Source organism: Netta rufina (genome assembly GCF_964035555.1).
Source record: "Netta rufina genome assembly, chromosome: 1".
Lineage (NCBI taxonomy): Eukaryota > Metazoa > Chordata > Aves > Anseriformes > Anatidae > Netta > Netta rufina.
Window position 1 is genome coordinate 22167896 of NC_140123.1, and position 20221 is coordinate 22188116.

The 20221-nt window shown below is 39.2% G+C and overlaps 2 protein-coding genes across 5 annotated transcripts in view; one reads left to right on the plus strand and one right to left on the minus strand.

The window, feature by feature from the left end:
- The window catches only part of PAN3 (poly(A) specific ribonuclease subunit PAN3), an 81737-nt gene extending 69179 nt beyond the window's left edge, over positions 1 to 12558 (plus strand). For 2 of the 4 annotated variants that reach the window (XM_084304466.1, XM_084304468.1), the window contains 5 exons: positions 1337 to 1476; positions 2406 to 2535; positions 5536 to 5600; positions 6331 to 6469; positions 9611 to 12558. In XM_084304466.1, coding sequence (XP_084160592.1) covers positions 1337 to 1476; positions 2406 to 2535; positions 5536 to 5600; positions 6331 to 6469; positions 9611 to 9751 — 615 coding nt within the window. In that variant the 3' untranslated portion in view covers positions 9752 to 12558. Of the gene's footprint in view, positions 1 to 1336; positions 1477 to 2405; positions 2536 to 5535; positions 5601 to 6330; positions 6470 to 6799; positions 6983 to 9610 lie in introns of those variants that run through there. The other 2 variants (XM_084304467.1, XM_084304469.1) reach the window with 2 other exon arrangements.
- A 1429-nt stretch (positions 12559 to 13987) lies between these two features.
- The window catches only part of FLT1 (fms related receptor tyrosine kinase 1), a 108228-nt gene continuing 101994 nt past the window's right edge, over positions 13988 to 20221 (minus strand). The window contains exon 30 of the mRNA XM_084283641.1: positions 13988 to 16007. Within this exon, the coding sequence (XP_084139767.1) occupies positions 15803 to 16007 (205 nt within the window). The 3' untranslated portion in view covers positions 13988 to 15802. The remainder of the gene's footprint in view (positions 16008 to 20221) is intronic.

A 20221-nucleotide genomic window follows, 5' to 3' on the forward strand; every position in this document is an offset into this window, starting at 1 on the left:
AGAAACAGCAGGGACATTCAGAGACCTGGAAACGTGTTCTTTACTCGGTGCCTCAACATCTGGAAGATGTGGCCGAAGGGAAAGAAAGCTCTGTTCAGCTGCTGCAGCCAAAGGAAGCAGCAAACACAGCTATCTACCCCTCTGGGTGGAACAGCTGTGAGGGGCCGTGGCAAATCCACCATCTCGGGAGTTTCCTAAAGTTTTAGCAGCCAAATTCTAAACAGAACTTTCAATGTTTCTGTACTGCCAAATTGCTGACCTTCCTAACAGAAATGACAGCAGGTATACTCCCTGTGTGACAATGTTCTTTGCAAAACATTTTTCCTCCAGAATATAGAGTTGATATTCACAACAAATAGTAGCATTTACCTCTTAGCTTTTGCAAAAGTATCTTTTCTAAGAGGAAAGTCAGGAAATCTGACTCTTAAATTCAATCTGAAGCAGGCATCCAATATGGAAAGCTGCAAATGTTTCAGGTTTGGCCAAGTTACGTGCACCTGAAAGACTTTCTGTAGGGAGAATCAGGCAGCTTTTGCTATGAATAATACTGTCTGCTACTAAATTAGGCTTCTGCTTTCAGAGGTGACTTCAAGTCTGGTGTAGCTTTTTGCAGTAACTTCTTGCGGCTGTCCTTCTACCTGTACAATCAAAATGGGCAGAATTTTCTGTTGTGACAAAGCAGCTGCTTTTTCTTTTTTTTGAGAAGCTTTACTCTAAGGAAAGGGGTTTGTAATGCTAAGGATTTCTTCACAAAATAGGATGCCGCTCCAGTTGTTAGGCTTACAGGTCTGTTCCTGTCTAGTTACTTCAGGCAGTTCGTATCTTTTCACACGGGCCATTAGAGATGAAAATCTATGATCTGTTTGTTAAAACAAAAACATGAGCTGCTAGGTTCCGGTAGGACATGTTTCTGTTTTAATGAATAAGCCTTGATACTTATTTCTGTGTCTTGTGCCGAGAAGGCTTGTGCAATTTGCTGCCAAATACTTGATTCCTCAGCAGGCAGTGCATGAGTGGTTAGGAAAACCTCTTTGTGTAGAGCTTCTGCTCACTACAGAAGATTTTGCTCTGGTACTATCATTAAGCTAAAAAAAGTGGATTTTAAGCATTCAAGGGTAAATATACTATCTTGAAACTCTTAAGTATCAAACAGGAGATCAGGACAAATTCTCCTCTGTATGTTTTAACCACTTGGACAGCTGTATTGAACTATAGCACTTCAGTTGCTCAAGTCCTTCAAAGGTTACTGAAGAATGATCTCTTTAAATGCCATCTAGTTCTGTAGGTAATATTTATCTATACTATGAATCTTATCTGTGCATGTTTTCCCTGTTAGCAAGCAGATCTGATCTCCTTGGGGAAAGTTGTGTTGGCTTTGGCGTGCAATTCTTTATCAGGAATTCAGAGAGAGAATTTGCAGAAAGCAATGGAACTGGTGACAATCAACTATTCCTCTGATCTGAAGAATCTGATTTTGTAAGTTTGCTACTACATTTATTTGCCAATGTCTTAAACAAAATAATAATAAAAATACATCTTTTAAAGGAAATTACCTTAACATACAGATGAAAAAGTCAAAATAATATTTTCAGTTGCAAATAAGGTAGAACTGTCATTGAATGTCTGCATAGCCAGTGCATTATTAAGCATTATCATTTAAAGTTAATTTATATAATGCGTATTTTTATGGTATATCTAATAAAAATCAGTGCCCTTGCTTTATTAGAGTGTTGTTAAAGCTCCTAATAAGAAGTTACTATTCAACTTTAAAGAACTATACAAAGCAAACACACACACCCCAAATGAAAAACAACAACAACAAAAAAAGAAACACACCACCACGCAAGCCTTATAAGTAATCTTCAGTACTGGGTTTCTTGCCTGTTATCTACCATAGCAATATCCTGGTCTTATCTCACATTTTCACAGTTTCAGAAGATATTAAAGAATAGGCACATTTCCTTTTTGACCAAAGACTTGAACACTAGCTTTTCTTAGTCGTGTATTATTTTGTGGTGTTCTTCAGTACAGTCATTATTTCTGCTCTTGCAGCCTAAGAGGGGAAAGTAGAGAAATCTGTCCCCTCTCTCATTTGAAACACAATTGCATGACAATCTGAATCTTTGCATCCTTCCCTCTTTTCAGGTATGCTCTTAATGTTTGAGTGGAGTGAACTAAGAAGTTCCATGAAGGCACAATCCTAGCTAATACAAATAACTGTCTGGAAATGTAGAAGTAAATTAACACAAATATTTTCTTCGTTAATATCTTTTTAATTAAACACAAATTGTCAACTCATATTAAATAGACATCAGGGTCAATAGTTGTAAAGTCATAATAGGACGAACTCTCTGGCACTTGCAGCATGTTTAAGTAATCTTTTGGGGGTGGGGATATTTTGGCAGGTATTTGCTGACTGACCAAAACAGGCTTCGCAGTGTAAATGATATCATGCCTATGATTGGTGCGCGATTCTATACTCAGTTGGATGCTGCTCAAATGAGAAATGATGTTATAGAGGAAGACCTTGCAAAGGTAAATAATTTGGTAATTCGTACAGGAAGACGTATAGTTGGTAATCCTACAGCTCTACTTTAAGGGGGAATGTTTTCTAGGTACTTTTTCTTTTGTTTGTTTAGCAACCCAAGTAAGCTGCTTGCAGACTTAACTCTGAGTGCAAGGTACTGAAAATCCAAAAGTTCTAAAAACCACTAGTTTTAGAAAGTGCTTGGCTGGCCTTTAACTCTAGGTAGCATCTTTATATTCAACCAACAGTCCTAGGAAAAGATTTTCTTTACTGAATGGTTAAAAAGTAGTATTCTGAGTTCATAATGCTTATACGTCATCTCACACTAGATCATCTAGCTTGTGTTAGAGGTTATAGAGCAACAAATGCTTTCTTCAAATTCTTAGATTTAGATTTCAGTGCCACTTTACTTATCTCATTCCTTTCCCAATGAATGGTTGTGGAAGTAAAGGTTGTGATCCTCGGTTTCCCTGAAATGTGCACCTTTTGCTGTGTGGGTCTGGTTAGTCTACCAAGTTCAGTCATTGTATTGAGTGCTAGCTACAAAGAAAATATGTACTTTGTCCTATGTTAGTGTGTATTTGTTCAGTAGGAAAGTGTTTGAGCTTCATCTTGTCTACTTATCAGAAGCCACTGATCATAGGATTTTCTAACATGACTGCGATAACATTGCAGAAAGCTTTCATATTGCTGAAGATTTGGGTAGTCTAGCGTATTCCGTTTCTAAGGATTTAAGTCTTGCAATTCCTTTCCCTTACATGCCCCAGATAAGCATATTTGAAAAGCAATAGATAGGATTCTGGTGAACTGGTACTGTTAACTTTTCCATGATAGACTTGTTGGAAACCTGCTTTTCCGTCCTTAGTGAAAGATAAGGAAATCTTTCAGAAGCAAAGAGATATAGGGCAGGTTGGTGTCTACTTTGGATGCCTGACAGGTGCTCACTCTTCCTATTAATAGTCAACTGCTCCTACTCTGGAGATGTTTAGGATCACTTCTTGTCAAGGTGGCCCAAGATGCCTGCACAAATTTGGGTAGCTGGACCTCTTCCAGTAACAAAAATGGAGATTGTCCTGTAATCAGCATTAAGGAGTGTGCGTTTTCAGTCAGGTTGTTTACAGCAGTTGCTTTTCACTGGTAGGTGAGCACAGCCACCACAAATCCTAGTTATTGTGTAGCCCCTAGTTTGGCAGTAGCCACTTATCTAGCAGCGGTAAATAGCAGTTGTTAATTAACTATCATACTATAACTTGGTTGCACTGTCACATATTCCATTACCATCAGACCTACAGTACTTAGGTCTAGCCATATACCCTCTCTTCATCATTGCTGCAAAGAATGTTAGAACAATGTTTGTATGTATGTTCTTTCATCATATTCTCCAAGCATGCAGTCATCTGCAGCTTAGGGGCTTCTAATTCCTGAAGTGGTTTGTATGTAGTTAATAACTTTACTACACTTGAAGCCATGAATATTGTTATTTGCATTTCACATGGCAGTGACCCCATTACTCTGTCCTTTCCCTTCTTCACCTGAATATTCCTATCATCTACATGTCACAGCACTCAAGTATGCAAAGCCTCAGTTTTTAAGTCCTCTAATACAGTCTGTAGAAGAATTCCCTGCCCTACAGGCTACTCAGCCTGCAGAGAGGCAACCTGGAGCCTTAGAGTCAGTGTTGGTGTTCAGTTTTGTCACCATTGACTTGGAATCTGCAAGGCTGTAGCATTCACATACATGCATTTCTGGCTTTTGTGTATTTGGGCACATGCCAAAAAATTATTTGGAGGTTGTGTAAACCTCTGCTAGCTGGACAAGGTAAGTCTTTTCTGTCAACTTCGAAGTGCAGCTTCAAGTGACGTACAAGCTGTTCTGCTGTGTGTTTTTAGACTGGTAATAAAAATCTTGCAAACCCATAGGCTGTCTGAGGTCAAGCTATTATCACCTTGACCTATTTTATTTACCCAGCTGTGCACAGTAATCTACTCCAGACTGAACTCATTTGAAATCAATATGATCATGCATGAAGTGAGATGCAGTTTAGCATGAATAACACCGGAGAGCTGGGCCACTGGAGAATATGAAAAATATCAAGAGAGAATCTTTTTCCCTGCCAGCTTTGAGGAGCTTAAACGGAAACTTTGAGGAAACTTAAACGGAAGATTAATCCATAGTATAATGCAAGCTAGATTAAGATGCAACACTTTACAGTAACCTAAATGATGATGAAAAACGTATGAAATAATTTTTAATTGCATGTATTATGAGCATTTTAAATTCTATTGTTCTGTCTTTTGTATGAGCTTGTTTTTGACTGCTTTGCCTCTGATATTGAAGGACTTGGAATTAATACTGCATTAAGTAAAAATTAAATTTATAGCTTTTTGAAAAAACTTGTTTCAAAATACTGTATTAGACTGCTATTCCAATTGGTCTGATATTGTTGTTGCTAAACAATATTAACTAACACTGGCCTACAGAACATTTTCCAAGAACACATCTAGTAGAGTATTTCTTATTTACCTGAAATTAGCTATTATACTGTTCACTTCTACAGTCTTGATAAGTGCCTGTGTATGTATAGACATGCACGTATGCTTGTGTGTGTGTGTATATATATATATATATATATATATACATACACACATGCACGTGTGTATTAACATTGTTTAATGTACAGTATTTTGACATGCTTTTAAGTGTAGGCTGGCAAGAGAGTCTAGACTTGTTTCTGCATAGGGCTAGGTTGCCTGATCCAGCTTCTGCTGGAGCAGCAAGATGTCACTGATTGTTAAACCTCCACATTATAACTTGGCTATGAACTGCCAAGATTAGATTTGGGACTACCAATACACAATATAATGTATTGGATCTCTTTCTGAAAAACTTAGTCTTAGAATAAATCCATCTCTGTAGTACATAGTGCTTCGTTGCCGCTACTACTATATATCTTTGCCAAAAAAGTGTCTTACATTTCAGATACTTTAATAATCTTTCTTGTTTTCTAGGAGGTGCAAAATGGAAGGTTGTTTAGGCTTCTAGCAAAATTGGGAACAATCAATGAGAGGCCAGAGTAAGAAATTCTTGTTTTTGTGGTGTAAAGTATGCAAAATCCAGATTGCAATGCAAGGCTTCTTCCTTTGTAAACTTAAGCTAAACGTTTTCCCCATATTTGCCCCTTAAGGATTTAGTTGTTTAAGAAGCCTTGAAACAATAAGATAAGCAACTTTGACCAAAATAGTAAAGGAAAAGAGAAGGCTACGAATAGGTATGCCAAAGTTGCTTCCTCTTTTAGTATGGATTCTCTTGTTGGTCTGTTGTGAGTGACAATAGTTTTTGAGGAAATGCATAGCTTCCTTGATCTGTAGCATATGGCATAGCTACCAGCTTTAAGCCTGTTAATTATCAGCTTGTTTTTTATCAACTACCTTATAAAAATTAAATGTTCATGGTCTGTTTTCTATCCATTATTGTTTTCCCCATTACTGAATAGACTTGGGTAAAAGCTGTTTATAAAGCTAGTTTCTAATATTCTCATAGTATACTCGTTGTAGATGGCCACTGCTTTCTTTCATTCCTTTTGTTGGCCCTCTGTATGCATTAGCTTCAGATACTTCAGCTGAGTTGCTTTGATTGTTATCTTCTATCTGTATAGCAGGAGGGAAACTGATTTAATTGCAGATAATAACAGGAAGCTTAGCAGAGCAATAAGATTACTAGATTCAGATCAGTCATGTATATTTGTGGGTTTTGCTTTATATTTAACTTTCCGAGGTTTAATCTGAGCCTTTGTTTTACACCAGGTTTCAGAAAGACCCAACATGGTCAGAAACTGGAGACAGGTATTTACTAAAGCTCTTTCGAGATCACCTTTTCCATCAGGTGACAGAAGCGGGTACTCCTTGGATTGACCTCAGTCACATTATCTCATGTCTTAACAAGGTACACTGTACTTGGGTTAGCTTTTAAAAATTGCTTGGGTTAATTTGCTTTGGTGGGGAATATTGTTTTAAAGAAAGATGTCATTGACAGATTAATTCGGATTTACCTTATGCTTATTTCTCCCCTGTTTTGGATGAAAATGTATTCCCTAAGCTAATATTCAAACATTTATGGACGTTTTAAATAAACTTAGTAGCATATTTATTATTAAAGCTTGAAATTCACTAATAGAGCATGAAATACAGTATTGACTTGTTCATCCTAGAATGCATTGAATACTGTGAATAAGCAATGCTGGTCCCTTTATGCTACTCTGGTCTTTCAATACAGCATAAAGGATCCATAAAACCCCTTTAACTGGGAGGTTTCTGCTGATATAGTTATTGCAGAAGATGGTCATAAAGCAAGAGGATCCATTCCTTAAACTGTTTTGACCAGAGCAGAAGACAGAAGTGTGTATCAGGAGGGGAAGTGTAATAGAAATTAGTGCAAAATCCAGCAACCTTCCTAGACAGCAAGGAAAACTTCTGTGACACAAATGTTAAGTATGTTTCTGGTAACTCAGGGTGCCTTGCAGTTTCTAAGTTGCACCACTACCAAAACTCTAGCTGAGTGCTTTTGTGGTTAATAGTGGGGGTTGCATGAGAGACCACAAGATCTTCAGTAGTTGTAGAACTTCTTGTCTTGCTCCATAAATTAAGAAGTACATGAGCTGATTCTTTTTGTCAGATCAGCTTTTGACTTATCTTACATTGTTTTATCAAATTTGAATAACTCGTAGGAGAATAAGATGTTACTTCCTTTCTTCATAGCTACTTGGTCATTCTGGTCATTCCACTCACTACATAGTGACAATATGCAATTTGTGGATAGTGTTGTTTTCTAGGATTAGGATAGCCAACTTTCTCTTCCAGGAAGATTTGAATATATTTGGATCCTTTGGCACATGACAGCAGGGTAACTACAGCTATATCTATTTCTAAATTGTCACAGCTTTTTGTCTCCTATTAGACCACTGCTGTGCTTTTTTTAACCTCCTTTTTATCTTTCTGGTTGGTGTTTGTAATCACTTTAAAAGTGATATTAAAGGGATGCTAAATCAAAAAGCGTGTTGATATCCAAATAGACAGTGAAATGTCATCATGATTTGAAAGCAGTGACCAGTACAGTTCTGTAGCAAGTGGGGAACAGTCCTGAATTTGTAGGTAAGAGCTTCCAAAGAATGCCTTTTTCTGTAAATGCTCGTAGTTACCTTTTCAAACAGAGGCTCTTCTCTTCTGTGGTTGTGGGCTCAGTACATGAAAAATGTAAGGCTTAGAGAACTCCACTTCGGAAACGCACTCTAAAAAGCACTTCTGAAATTGTGTGCTAGTAGAAGTGGTTATTTGGGCTTCCCTGCTGTGCTCCCAAAAACATTCCTTTTGAGCGAAACTTTGTTCAAAAAAAGTCTTTTCTTCAGTGTTTCCCAATGTGTTTTTGGGATCTTTTCTGCTGAGATGCTGACTTCTGTATCCACAGGAGAAGAGAAAGAAAGCCATATTGGTGTTTCTAGTCAGCTGTGTGGCTTTCTTAATACAGATCTTCCAGATACTAAATTCATAAGAGCTTTCACTGAATTTGTGAATGATAATGTGAATAGTAAATGATTTCTCACCAGTATTTTGTAATGGGTATTAGAAAAGATACGTGATTTTATCCTACTCTACGAAAACTAAAAGTTAATTGGCTTTATTTGTCCTTCTGAAACTACTCACAAAGCAAAGCAGAAGCTTTAAATCTGGGAGCTTCCAGCTTTTAAGGTTTTGACAGTGTTATTTTTAGAAGACAAATGCAAGCAGTTTCGAACTTGCTATGTTGCTCCAGACAGCAACCAACATCTCTGTGCCAAATCTAATTGCTGTTCTGCTATTCAGTACAACATTACAATGCATTTATTTTATCCTGCTGGGACTGTATTTCCAAAGATTGTCTCAACAGTATCATATTCCATTTGCCTCTGTCCTATCTTCTGTATGGGAACACGAAAGTTTATAGTGTAAAGTATTTGGAAATATCAACCAAAACAGCCACGCGAATTTCTCATTGTAAGATTCAGACAGTTCTCCACTGAACATTTCTTGAAAAGTGAGGTCATAAGATAGCATTGGAAGGGACTTTGGCACATAGCATATTATACTGTTCCAAATTAAGGCTTTGTAGTACATCTCTAATGTATGTAGTGTAACATACATGCTTGTCTCTCAAATCACTGCTTTTCTATCCTGTTCCTGAATCTTTCTATTAAAAGGAATTCAGCAGCTTCCCTGAGGAAGACAATGCCATTTGTGGAGCTTCGTGTTTTCAAAATTTCATGACAAAAGCACTTCTGCGTCTGTTACAGGCAATTGTCACCAAACGTTAGTGAGAGCAGTTGCATGGCAGTCTCTTGAAAGATTGTGCAACTCAGTTCTTCAATTATGTTATTACCGAATTTGATAAATCAGAACAAAACCTGAAAATAGATGTGGAATAAATTTTAATCTTTACGTCTGAATTGTTCATTATGGACTGTAACTAGGCAATCTTTTTCATAGAATAAGGGAAGAAATACACTGTACAGAAGGCTTAAAATCTAGTTTGTTTCCAGTACTGCCAAAAAATTTAGGTTTGGGTTTCTACCATTGTTCAGAGTATTTGGGGCTGGTCCATCCGTTAATTCATTTTCATAGTGGACAAGAAGTAAACTACCTACCCTACTAGGAGGCTTGTGGATCTTACATGCAAATGTGGTGGACTATGTGCAAATGTAATGTCAAAAGTGTTTTTGTTCATCAGGAGCTATCTGGAAATTATGCTAAGTTTCTATACAGGGTGAGATAAGATGGTATTGCAGGATTATTAGCATTATGGAGAAAAACGATTAATGTAGTCCACAGGTGGGGGATGTATATCAGGTTAAGACCAAATGTCTGGATTTTTTGCCTGGTATGTGTTGTTTTGGTGCAACTCAGGATCCTTTGGATCCTTTCTTTGTGTGTTAACAGATCTGTGCTGCACCAAAACAGTACACTTGCCAAAAAATTGATTGTTTTTGTTATCGGGGAAATGTTTTGCCATTTCTTTCACACGTCTTTTATTTTATCTTTTGCATTCTTGTTACAGTTAGATGCTGGTGTGCCAGAAAAAATAAGCCTCATTTCCAGAGATGAGAAGAGTGTACTTGTGGTAACTTACAGCGATTTAAAACGCTGCTTTGAAAATACTTTTCAAGAACTGATTGCAGCCGCAAATGGTCAGTTGTAGTATTTGCTGAAAGCATGCAGGACATTGCTGAGGAACTTAACAAATAGCAAATTGCACTACAGCTGAATTGTTGTTGTCATCTCATTTCACATTTGGGAAACAAACAGGAGATGAGCAAAGCTGCTTGCACTTCAGTCAGGTACACTGTTACTTGAAGGGAAGAATGTTTCACTTATCCTAGAGCTAAGGCTGCCATTGGAGGCTTTATCTGTGAAGAATTTATTTTAGATTAAGGAACACATCAGGTGCATGATGTTCCTGCTTTTATTTTTTCCACTTGTATATGCACTAATTTTAATTTTTTAAGACTTTTCTGATCTCTGAAGTTTTGCCACATTATATACTTAAGGGAAACTCTTTGCAAGGACATTTCTGGGATACATTTTTGTCACTGAGGATAAAGCAGAATTTATTCATTTTTGATATTATTTGCACCCAGAATAGCATAAAGGACCAGGTAAATAATTTAATAGAAATTGTGTTCTATTAATTACTGTTTAGTTCGTAACCTCTGTAAAAGTGTGTTGTATGCAAGCTCTGTATGCCACCCACTGTTAGCTCAAAAAAAAAAGAAGATGAAATCGATCAAGTTGAAGTATCAATGAATTGACCCCCTCCCTCCTTTAAAAAAAAAAAAAAAGGAAAGTCCCATCATTTGATTTAAACTTTGTCTAAGCGAAGTGACGAAAATAGCATCATGGGAAACATCTATAATTTAAGGAGCATATCAAATTTGCTCTAAACACAACCAGCGCCTTTTAAAAAAACTGTTTGTATGTTTTCCTGCTAGTCAGAAGCATTTACATTTATGCAATTTTTTTAATAGATTTTTTTTAAAAAGAAATTGTGTTTAAATGCCTGAGGTTTCAGGAGTGTATTACTTAGGTTATTTACAGTATAATTTTTGTATAAAGTTCTGTTCTTTGAACCACAGCTTTATTATGGTACGCTACACTGGATACAGATACAAAGACACTGTTAAAAGAAGATTAACTAAACACAGCAGTTGTCTGGCATCAAGAGCTTTTCAAGTTTTACAGCCTGAATCTGGAGGGATAATGATCTGCTGTGCCTTTGCAGTCACTGCTTAGCCCAAAGTAATATTACTTTTGATAATACTCAACACATGAATAATCCTGAAGTAATTCAGTCTCAAAAGTCTGGAATTTTCCTCCTCAATTACCTTTCTAATATTTGGACATGCAGTTCTCTCCAAACTTGGGTATTCATGGGATTTCTAGTTAAACACCTACACTTTGATACTGAAGACTGCCAAATATGTAGGAATTTTCTTTCTTAAAGCAGTAGTGAAGACTGTATCTATTCTTTCCCAGCACTGAATGTTTTAATAGCACTGGGTGCTCACCATGAAGAAAATGTGGAAACTCAAAAGGTCAGGACAGACTCTTAAGCACTTGCAACTGATGTTACTGGCATCAATTTTAATAATTCTCAATATTTGTAGTTTTCAGAGAAGTTTTTAATATTTCTCTGTCCACTTTTATAAGCTTTAAAATGATTCTCCGCCTTGAGACTTGCAGCAAGAAAAGCAACTCTCTTCACTTCGAAAGCTTTGAAGACTAGGGACATGCTTTACACATTTTAGAAAATGTGGTTGAATCCACATTAGGTAGCATCAGTTGTTGAGTTTAAAGATCGATTATTGTTGCATTTGATCGAATGAATTTTAAAAGGAACATAATGTTTAATATTCAAACGATAACAGTTGCCAGAATGTTCTTTTTAATGTAAAAGGAACAGGAACTTTGAAAAGTGAACATGCAAAACAGTCTTTTATCATTAGCTCATGTATTTGAGGAAGAGCAGCTGTCTTTTATATGTTTTTTGACAAATCATATTGTAATTCTTTTGTACAAAAAAGAAGTACTTGTATTCTAGAAGAAATATGAAATGCTTAATTTATAAGCGGGCTGAGGTTTTTTCCAGTATTGTTTTCTTTGAAAATGAAAGGGGATCATCTGTTCAGTTGTGGGGTTCGGGAACCTTTGAAAATTTAATTTGTGGACCAATATTTTGTGAAAGTGTAAGGCAGGGGTAAAATAGGGCTTGAATTCTCATCCTTTTTAGACCAGCAAACCACCCTCTGCAAGACATGTCTAAATTGCAAACCTGTGTGTATTTGCATAATGTCAGTTTGCTTCAGCCCCTAATAACCTCAGGACTTGGTTTAAAAATAAAAAGGTAGACAGCTAATAAGTTTTCATACATAAATAATGTCAGCCAGAAAATATTTGGTGTCAGGTGATGCATAAAATAAAAAAGTTGAGCTTTGTTTTCTATTTATTTCATTTGGTCTGTATTTGGGAATGATTTGAACAGTCTGAAGTTCAGCTTGGGTGTTTTTTGGGGGAGAGCCCTTCTACCCCATTTTAATTCCATTTGGAAGGTTGTCCTAAAGATGTAGTTTGATCTATTCATAGGAAGAATTGTGTATATGTATTTATAAAGAAGAGCCACCAGGATGTGCCGTCCCAGATGGGAAATTTCATTCTGACCTTCCTATTTTTACAGCTAAAAGCACAGAAGGGACAACCTTTGAAATCATGTGATGTTGGTCATTTTAATTTTTTGTACCTGTTTTAAATTTTGTTGCTGTATTTACTATATTGTAAATATTTTGTTGAGGGTACCTATGTATTTTTGATTTGCCCTTGTTTCAGTAATTCAGGTGTCAACTGCTTCCCCTAAAAAGCACCGGTATGTTAAGTTCTAATGCCATGATCCCAATATGTGTTACTCATCTTTAATCCTGTTTTCATTCTTCATGTGTACAGCAGTATTTTTAATAAAGAATACCAGAAATAATGTAGCCTTATTTTAACAACATGAAGCATTGAAGTTGGATACGGAGTTTTTCAACTTTAATGCTGGAATTGTATTTTATTCAATTGTATTTCTTGTGTTTGGTGTCTCCAATGCAAAGTTTAAAAAAAATCATGCTTCACGAAGAATGTTTAGTGCTTGCCACTTAGAGTATACATCAGATATATATACCAGATACCCTAAAACTTACAGGTGCTGTTTACTTGAATCATACTACTATACACTTCCTTAACTCCCAGATAAAGTCTGTCTGATTCTGTCAGATCAGATCAGTGTTACTAGACAAGCCTTAATTCAGAAAACTCCATTAGAAAGTATTTTAATTTCATGTCTGTTGACCTTTTTTGCTCCATAGCAGAAAATGTTAATTTCTCTTGAGAATTTGCATGTGGAGTAATCAACAACTTCAGTGCCCAGAATTATTTCTTTATAGTTGACCTGCATAGGTAAGATCTTCTATACCCATTCAATCCTGACTATGCATGTATAACACAAAACACTGTGCAATATATGTGAAATAGTCGATACTTTTTGTATTATTTGAATATGGAGTCATTATACCTTAAATTGCAGTTTCTAGAGGTTTTATTACATGGAGACTAAAGCTGTGGTAAGTTCGATTGGTGCTCTTACCTATTCTACAGCCTGTCTTTGGTAATGTGCATCAATGGATGCAGAATATCCTACTGCAGTAGGTAATGCCGTTAGGTTCTGTGTACAAAGGAAAATTCACCTCTGCTTCCTTCCAGCACTTCTGTATTGTTATATCTACGGTGTGGCTTAGAGTTACCCTCAGGTCCTAAAATGATATATGGCAGAGAGTCCTTGATGGAACATCTCAGTGGAGGCAGCTTCTCCAGGTTGTGCCATCTTGGCTGGGGATTTGGTTCTCAGGTGGGTCTGTGAAGAAGAGAACATCTACCAGGTCTGAGTTGCTAGCTTGTGTCATAGTTGGTTTGGAACAGGTTTTATTCATGAAACCTGGCTTCGCTTGCTGTCCTTCCATCTGTACCAGATCTAGCTGCAGGACTGACCACAAGGTGAGTAGTTGAGTGGATATTTGGGAATGGCAATCTTTAATTACCCTACCATGAAACCTTGGCTCTCCTAGAGGCAGAGTTGATTTTTTTATTTTTTTATTTTTTGCCTCCAGACAGCAGTAAACATTTCTTAAATATTCTGGATTTAGTGGATTTCACTCTCACAAGGAGCAGCACTACTGTCCATCACTGTATCCCCTTTGTTCAAGAAGTGTGCCTTCAGTGCAATTATTCCACATTCCTGTTTGCTCACAAAACTGGTATGTTTGATGCATGAGTGCTGTCCAGAGATGAATTGTCTGTTGCAGTAACCTTCGATACTGGATTAACTAACTGGTCAGAACTGTGCACATTCTTTGAAAAAGCAAACTTTATTGTATGAGTTTAGTAGTCAAATGCATTATATGAAGACAGAAAATGCAAGATAAAAGGAGTTATTCACATCCAAAGAAACTTAGGGGATTCATATAAAAGTAATCTTTGTAGTCCAGTTTTCTTAAATATTATGCACAAAAAGCATATTTATATATTTACATTGTGCAAACACTTCCTTTCAGAGATGCATTATCCCATAATGACTATTGCTGAAATGGAACTAGGAAACAGTTCTCTCCAATTCCATTTGTTTTGATCAAAATCAAATATACTTTACCAGCAAGAGACAGTGCAATATGGTGTATTTAAAACTGGTGATCTCTTGGGAAGGAAGATCTAGAATTGATATTTAGCTTAGAAGTGGCAGTACATATTTCTTTTACTTGCATATACAAGATCATTTTTCTTTGTAAATATGCAAAAGCTCATTTCCCTCTGTCTGTTAGTGGGTTAAATTCACAGTTTCTAAACTGAGTTTTAAGAGGTCAATCCATATATGTAGCATTTTAATATATATATTTAAAAGGGACCACAAAAAACAGATTGGGCAGTAGTTGATTCAGAAGACATCAGAGCTATTGTGTTAAATGGCCAAAGCCTCCTTAATATTGTATTTAAAGATGAAAGGGGATAATGCATCCCCCCCACATCTCAAACAGAGAGCATTCATGTCCTTTCTGAGATGCTACACAGAAGTCTGTTGCAAATCAATGATGCATTTTTATTCCTGTACATACATACTGTTAACTAACCTAGAAGTTCAACTGTCTTCATAGAAAAGCTGCCCAAACTTTCCGAAGAGATTGCCGTGCTATTTCTAAGAATTCCCTTCACGCTCTCTATTAATCAATACTTTGTTGAAAATATATGCAGCTTAATAGCCGTACTGTCCTTTCGGACAGATTCCCATAAATAGAATATAATCAGTGCAGTGTTAGAAAGTCCACTAAGTTTCATGGACGGAGCTTGGCTTTAACATATCTAGCTTGTTTGTTTCCAGTGTGTGTATGTTGGCGTATTGACAAAGTGCAAATCTTCAAGACTGTTGACCTGATTGCAGCAGCCTTGACCAAAGGGAATTGATCTGCATTCCCTGTTCTGGCAGCACCGACTCTGACCTGAGTTCTTTTGTATCCTTGCAAGCTGTGTTTTGCAAGACGTGCTTGAAACTCTTGCCTCACAGAACTCCCTGCGTCTTTTGTCATCCAAAGCAGTAAGACCTGTGTAGTGCCTCATGCCTGACTAGCCTTCCACCAAGTTTCTCAAAGTGTTTTCACTAAAAACTGTACAGTGTGGTCTGTTCTGTTGTTTTTCCTCTTCTCAGAACCTCCTTCATTTTTCAGCACTATGCAGGTAGCCTCACCGTAGGCCCAAGCAATACAGCACCCATTCCAAGGTGCCTTACGCTGTGGGCTCATCCCCGCTGCCTCTCCTGACCAGGACTCCAGTGCTGTGTGCCAGAGTCTGGGTTAGTGCAGCATCACCTACCATCCTGCTGCCAGGGACTGAATGGTGAACTGTTTTTTTTTTTCGGTAATGATGACAATTATGGTTTTTAGAAGCGCTGGGCAATTTTACTGACAGCTTCTGGAGTTCAGCATTGGGAAAGTCAAGGCCTAAGCATTAGTATTCTGCTATGTTTTGTATATGCTTGTTGCAGTCTGTAGAAACGCAGATCATTGAGATTAAGCCAACGATAACTTCTTAAACTTCAGGATAACTTTTTAAACTGACATTGTTTTTAGAAAAACCTGTTTGCATTAAATGCATATTAAATCCTGGCCCAGATGACTTAAACAGGCGGCTGAGAGTAATGGACCACTGAGTTGTAGTCAGGAGGGGGAGAGTGGCACGCTTTCATTTTCTCCAGCACTGCGTTGCCGTAAGTGTATCTTCGCTTGGGGTCGCTGAGTTGGTCACAACTGAAGCTGCAGAAGCTTCTCGGCTTTGTCATTCCAGAAAGCACCGACTCCTTGCTCCTGCTGGCACCTTTCACACTGAAATAGAGCAGCATCACTGTTAGCATATTTAACATGTGCTGATGTTTTGTTTTCATGACTTGAGCAAACCACATCACAAGTCGCAGCTTTGTTTATTCTCAGATGGGGGAAAGAAACAGCATTGATGCAGATGGGATTGCTCAATGGAAGAGCAGAACGGAGCACTGAAAGAGCCCTGTGTCCCCCCTGAGTCTCCCTCTGAGCAGAAATGCTGTGACTGAACATCCTTAATAAAGTGATTGTGGTCATTGTATTACAGACTTGGTGCTCACGGGGGAATATCTGAGCACTCAGCCTAACCTTTAGTGTTCATTTGTGGCTGGTGCTGGGGGGTGAAGCTTCACTGCAGGGCTGAGTAGCGTGGAGTGTCCAACATCTGCCCTGCTGCTGGGCTGTGGGTCCTGAAGGGGTCTCCGTACTTAAATGTTCTCTGTAAGGGAACTGGGGGTGTTTGACCAGGAGGAGCGAAGTAATGAAAGGTCTCAAGCCATGTGGTAAAAGCAGAAAGCTACTAGCACAGTTATCAAGAGCCTAATGCTGCAATGAATTTTTGAGACAAGTGACCAGTGCTTCTGAGAAGGGCAAAAGCTCTGGGTATCCCCTATCTTAGCCTGCTCTCGGCAGCAGCCATTAGCTGCTGTTTTTAATTAGTGCTCCTGTCCCACAAAGGACCAGTTATCCTGTAAGCTGTCTTTTATAAAACACCTTTTTTTTTTTTTTTTTTTTTTTTTTTTAACAGTGGTGTTGGTGTTAAATGTCTTCTCAGCTTAGCCACTCCTTAAGACACTGTTTGTTTTGCAACGCGTTCTCACCCATATTCTAAGAGTGCAGTGCTTAAAAGGGCTCTTTCAAATAATGAAGACAGGTAAGGCACAGACAATTCTCACACCATTGGACTTAGACACTGAAGCCTTAGCTGCAGACATATGATAAGACGGGACAGTTTCCATCATTGGTTAAATGTGAAATCCCTAATCCCAAATTAAACCTGTGTTGGACTACAGTACCTAAAATAAGGTTCCCTTCGTGTTTATAAGTTCCTGGACACTCTGGTCCTCTCCCTATGTAAGGTCAGGAACATTGGCAGTCTTGAATTCCAGAGAACACAGTCAGAACATTTGGTGAGACTTTGCGAGCCCAGGATTTTGCTTTTAATTTTAATTTGCGCTGTTTGATCTTTAAATGAAGTACAGAGCTAGTAGCTCAGCACAGATTAGGAAATGGAGAAGTAGCACTTTCTCTTAGGTTTCATGCTTTCTTGAATCTTGAACTCACAAGCCTTTGTACTTTGTAAGCAATGAGGTCTCTGCCTACTGTAGGAAACTGGAGGGCCCTCCCAAGCAGACCACCCCATTACATTTGTCTGTAGATGGATGGGGTTCATGAGGAGGAGCCCTCATGATGAGGGTTGCGGATGCATCCCATATTTCTGTATTTAATCTGTTGGCAGATGGCAAGTAGTTGCCTTGGGATAAATTCCATAACTGCGTGACAAGGTTAGTCACAGCCTCAATGGACATTTTAAAATGGTTTTATAAAGAAATGCTTCCATGATTTACATTGCAGTTGTCGAGTCTTAGGGAGCGGTGGGCTGGCAGAAGTGCAACGTGCATGCTAAGTTATGAGCCTTAAAATCATCAAGCTTTGATCCTTTTATTTCTCACCAGGCTTTTGCACCACGAGAATATGAGTCTTCTTGCAGCCACGGACCATAACATTTTGTCATCGTAGACCTAGTATATTTGGAAATACTAATGCTTTAATAAACAATAGCTCATATCTCAAGGCCAGCTAAAAGGCCTGAGGCAATATCATGTTATGGAGCTAGAGTAAAGCTTCAGTACTAGACTTGGCTTCTCCTCAGGCTAATTAACAAACCTTTATGCCAGTAGAGCTGCAGCTATTCATTTCACCATGAGTGCACTGTTGTACCTGGACACACGCTCCCACAGGCAGTGCTCAGAGAGCCTGCAGGGTTTGGCATCTGTGGCCAGGCTTCTTTAGCTGTGGACTATTTTATTTCCACTCTGTACATTGGAAGGTGTCTACTTGGGTTTTAATTGGGATTATTTGCTGGAGGGAGTTGCTGCTGCTGCTTCCCTGACAGTCTGCATTTAGAAATTTGCTGAGGAGGGAGGTTGGCTGTGGTTTTTGAGATGCGTGTTCTAGCCCAAGGATTTTGGCTTAACAGGGGTTGGGCTTTTTCTACAATACTGGAAAGCTAAATAAGAGGTGCCACTGGGATCCCGATCACTTGCAAAGTCAAAGAGCAATCTTATGAGCTCTTTCTTTGCCCTCAAATCTTTTCATTGAGATCACATCACTTGAGTCCTTACAAGTAGGAAAGACTTCTCTCTTAATGCTGTTCCCATTAATACCTTTTTTCATCTCAATGGCAATAACAAGTCCAAGGCATGCCACCATGTCATTAGTTGTTCTGTCTGCCACTTGGGCCTGGGGGGCTCACCAGGGCTCAGGGAGATGCTTGTTTCCTGTAGGGGGATGGGGTAAAACCAAGGGGGAGCTTTGCATGCTGATACCTTCCCCTACACAGTGTTAGAAGCAGGAAGAAGGGGACTGGCCTGGGTCAGCTGGGTACCTCTGTGTTGTCCCCTTGCCTCTGGTTGCTCACACTGAGGTCATGCTTTGAGAGTCAAGAGCATAGAGACAACTGATGAGTTTCCTGTGAAACAAGCCCTGTGTGCACTTCAGGGGACAGCTCAGTCCTGTGCCTGTGTCCACAAAGAAGCACAGGGAAGACGCAACAGCTCTGGCTCCCTCCACCCTACTCAGTACTTCAGTGCTGTCAGGCTTGGCCCTGCCACTTGGTCCTCTGACACTGCACTCCAGGCCGTGCAAACACACTTGGGCTGTTATCAAAACACCACCCTATCTGCCTGGCTTGCATGCTATTTCAGGCACCTCAAACTGAGAAAAAAAACAACATGCAGATCCTAATTGCTCTGTCCTGGGAAGCACAGCAACCAACAGGGAAATTCCAGCTTGGTGCTTACCCCCCTGTGAGCCTGGACAACCTGCTCCCAGCTCACCTGCTCTGGGGCAGCAAGGGCACAGCTGCTCCTGAGCACTCCTGGGAGTGCATTTGTCTGCATCTGTGTCCTAAAACACAAGTGCTGAGGTTGATGGAGTGTGATGGTGAGCGCTTTGGAGTGGCCAGGCATTGCAGTGAATGTGTTAGCTGATGCTAAGAAGGCTGACCCCTTCCTCATCCTGGCATTGGCTGCTCTGACCATGAGCCACTACTGCTCGCTCAGACTCTATTTTAGGGTTATTCTTCTAATAATCCAGTGACCTGAGCTGGAGAAGAGGACAGGACCACAGCGTGGGATGCTTGGGATGCAAGGGAAGAGGTAGGACTGTGCAGTGGGTTAGATCAGCTTACATATGTAAAACTCTTCTAGGCTCTACCTTGTCTAGTGTTCAGGGGGTATTTATTTGCTGCTCCAGCTTAGCCTAATTAAAGGATGCTTAGCTAGGAAGCTGAAACTTTTAGGAATGTGTGCGCACCAAAGGGTCACTGATATGTGAATGCTTTTTGGCTGTAACACTACGGCAATGCTTGTTTAGCTTGCAGGCCCGCTGACCTTGTGTGTTCTCAGCCAACTGCTCTGTTTCCCTGAGGATTTACATTCTAGCAGCCACTGCTGAGTTCAATTTTTTTTCCCCCCACCCAAGCATTCCTTTTCCTTATGCAGCTGAAAAATCTCCTGAAAGCCCTTCCAGGGTGATGCTGGGGGCATGCTTCATGCCTTCTGTGCCACACAAAGAAAAAGGCGTTTTGCGTGTTTCACAGGGGGAGGTCACTGCGTTGTCCCTGCGGCTGACAGCAGCCTTCACCCTTACATTTACATCGCAGTTACAGAGAGAAAAAAAGTGGGTTAAACCACTTCAGGACAACATTGCAACCTCTGGAGGCTTGTAACACCTGTGTGTGTGTTCCTAGCTTGGGAATACTCAGCTCCTCCAAGGAATGTATGGAGAATAGCTCAAAAAAAAAAAAAAAAATCAAAGCACGAGGCGTTCTCCTGTGCTTTGTTGGGGGGGCTCGTGTTGTCCTGGGCTTGACCTGCACCAGCAGTGCTGCCAGCAGCACATGTCCCTGCCACACTGTGTATTTTGGCCATGTGAGCAGGCCCCTATGCACGTTCTCACACGTGTGGCTCTCTGTGTGTAACCAACACCCTCTTAGT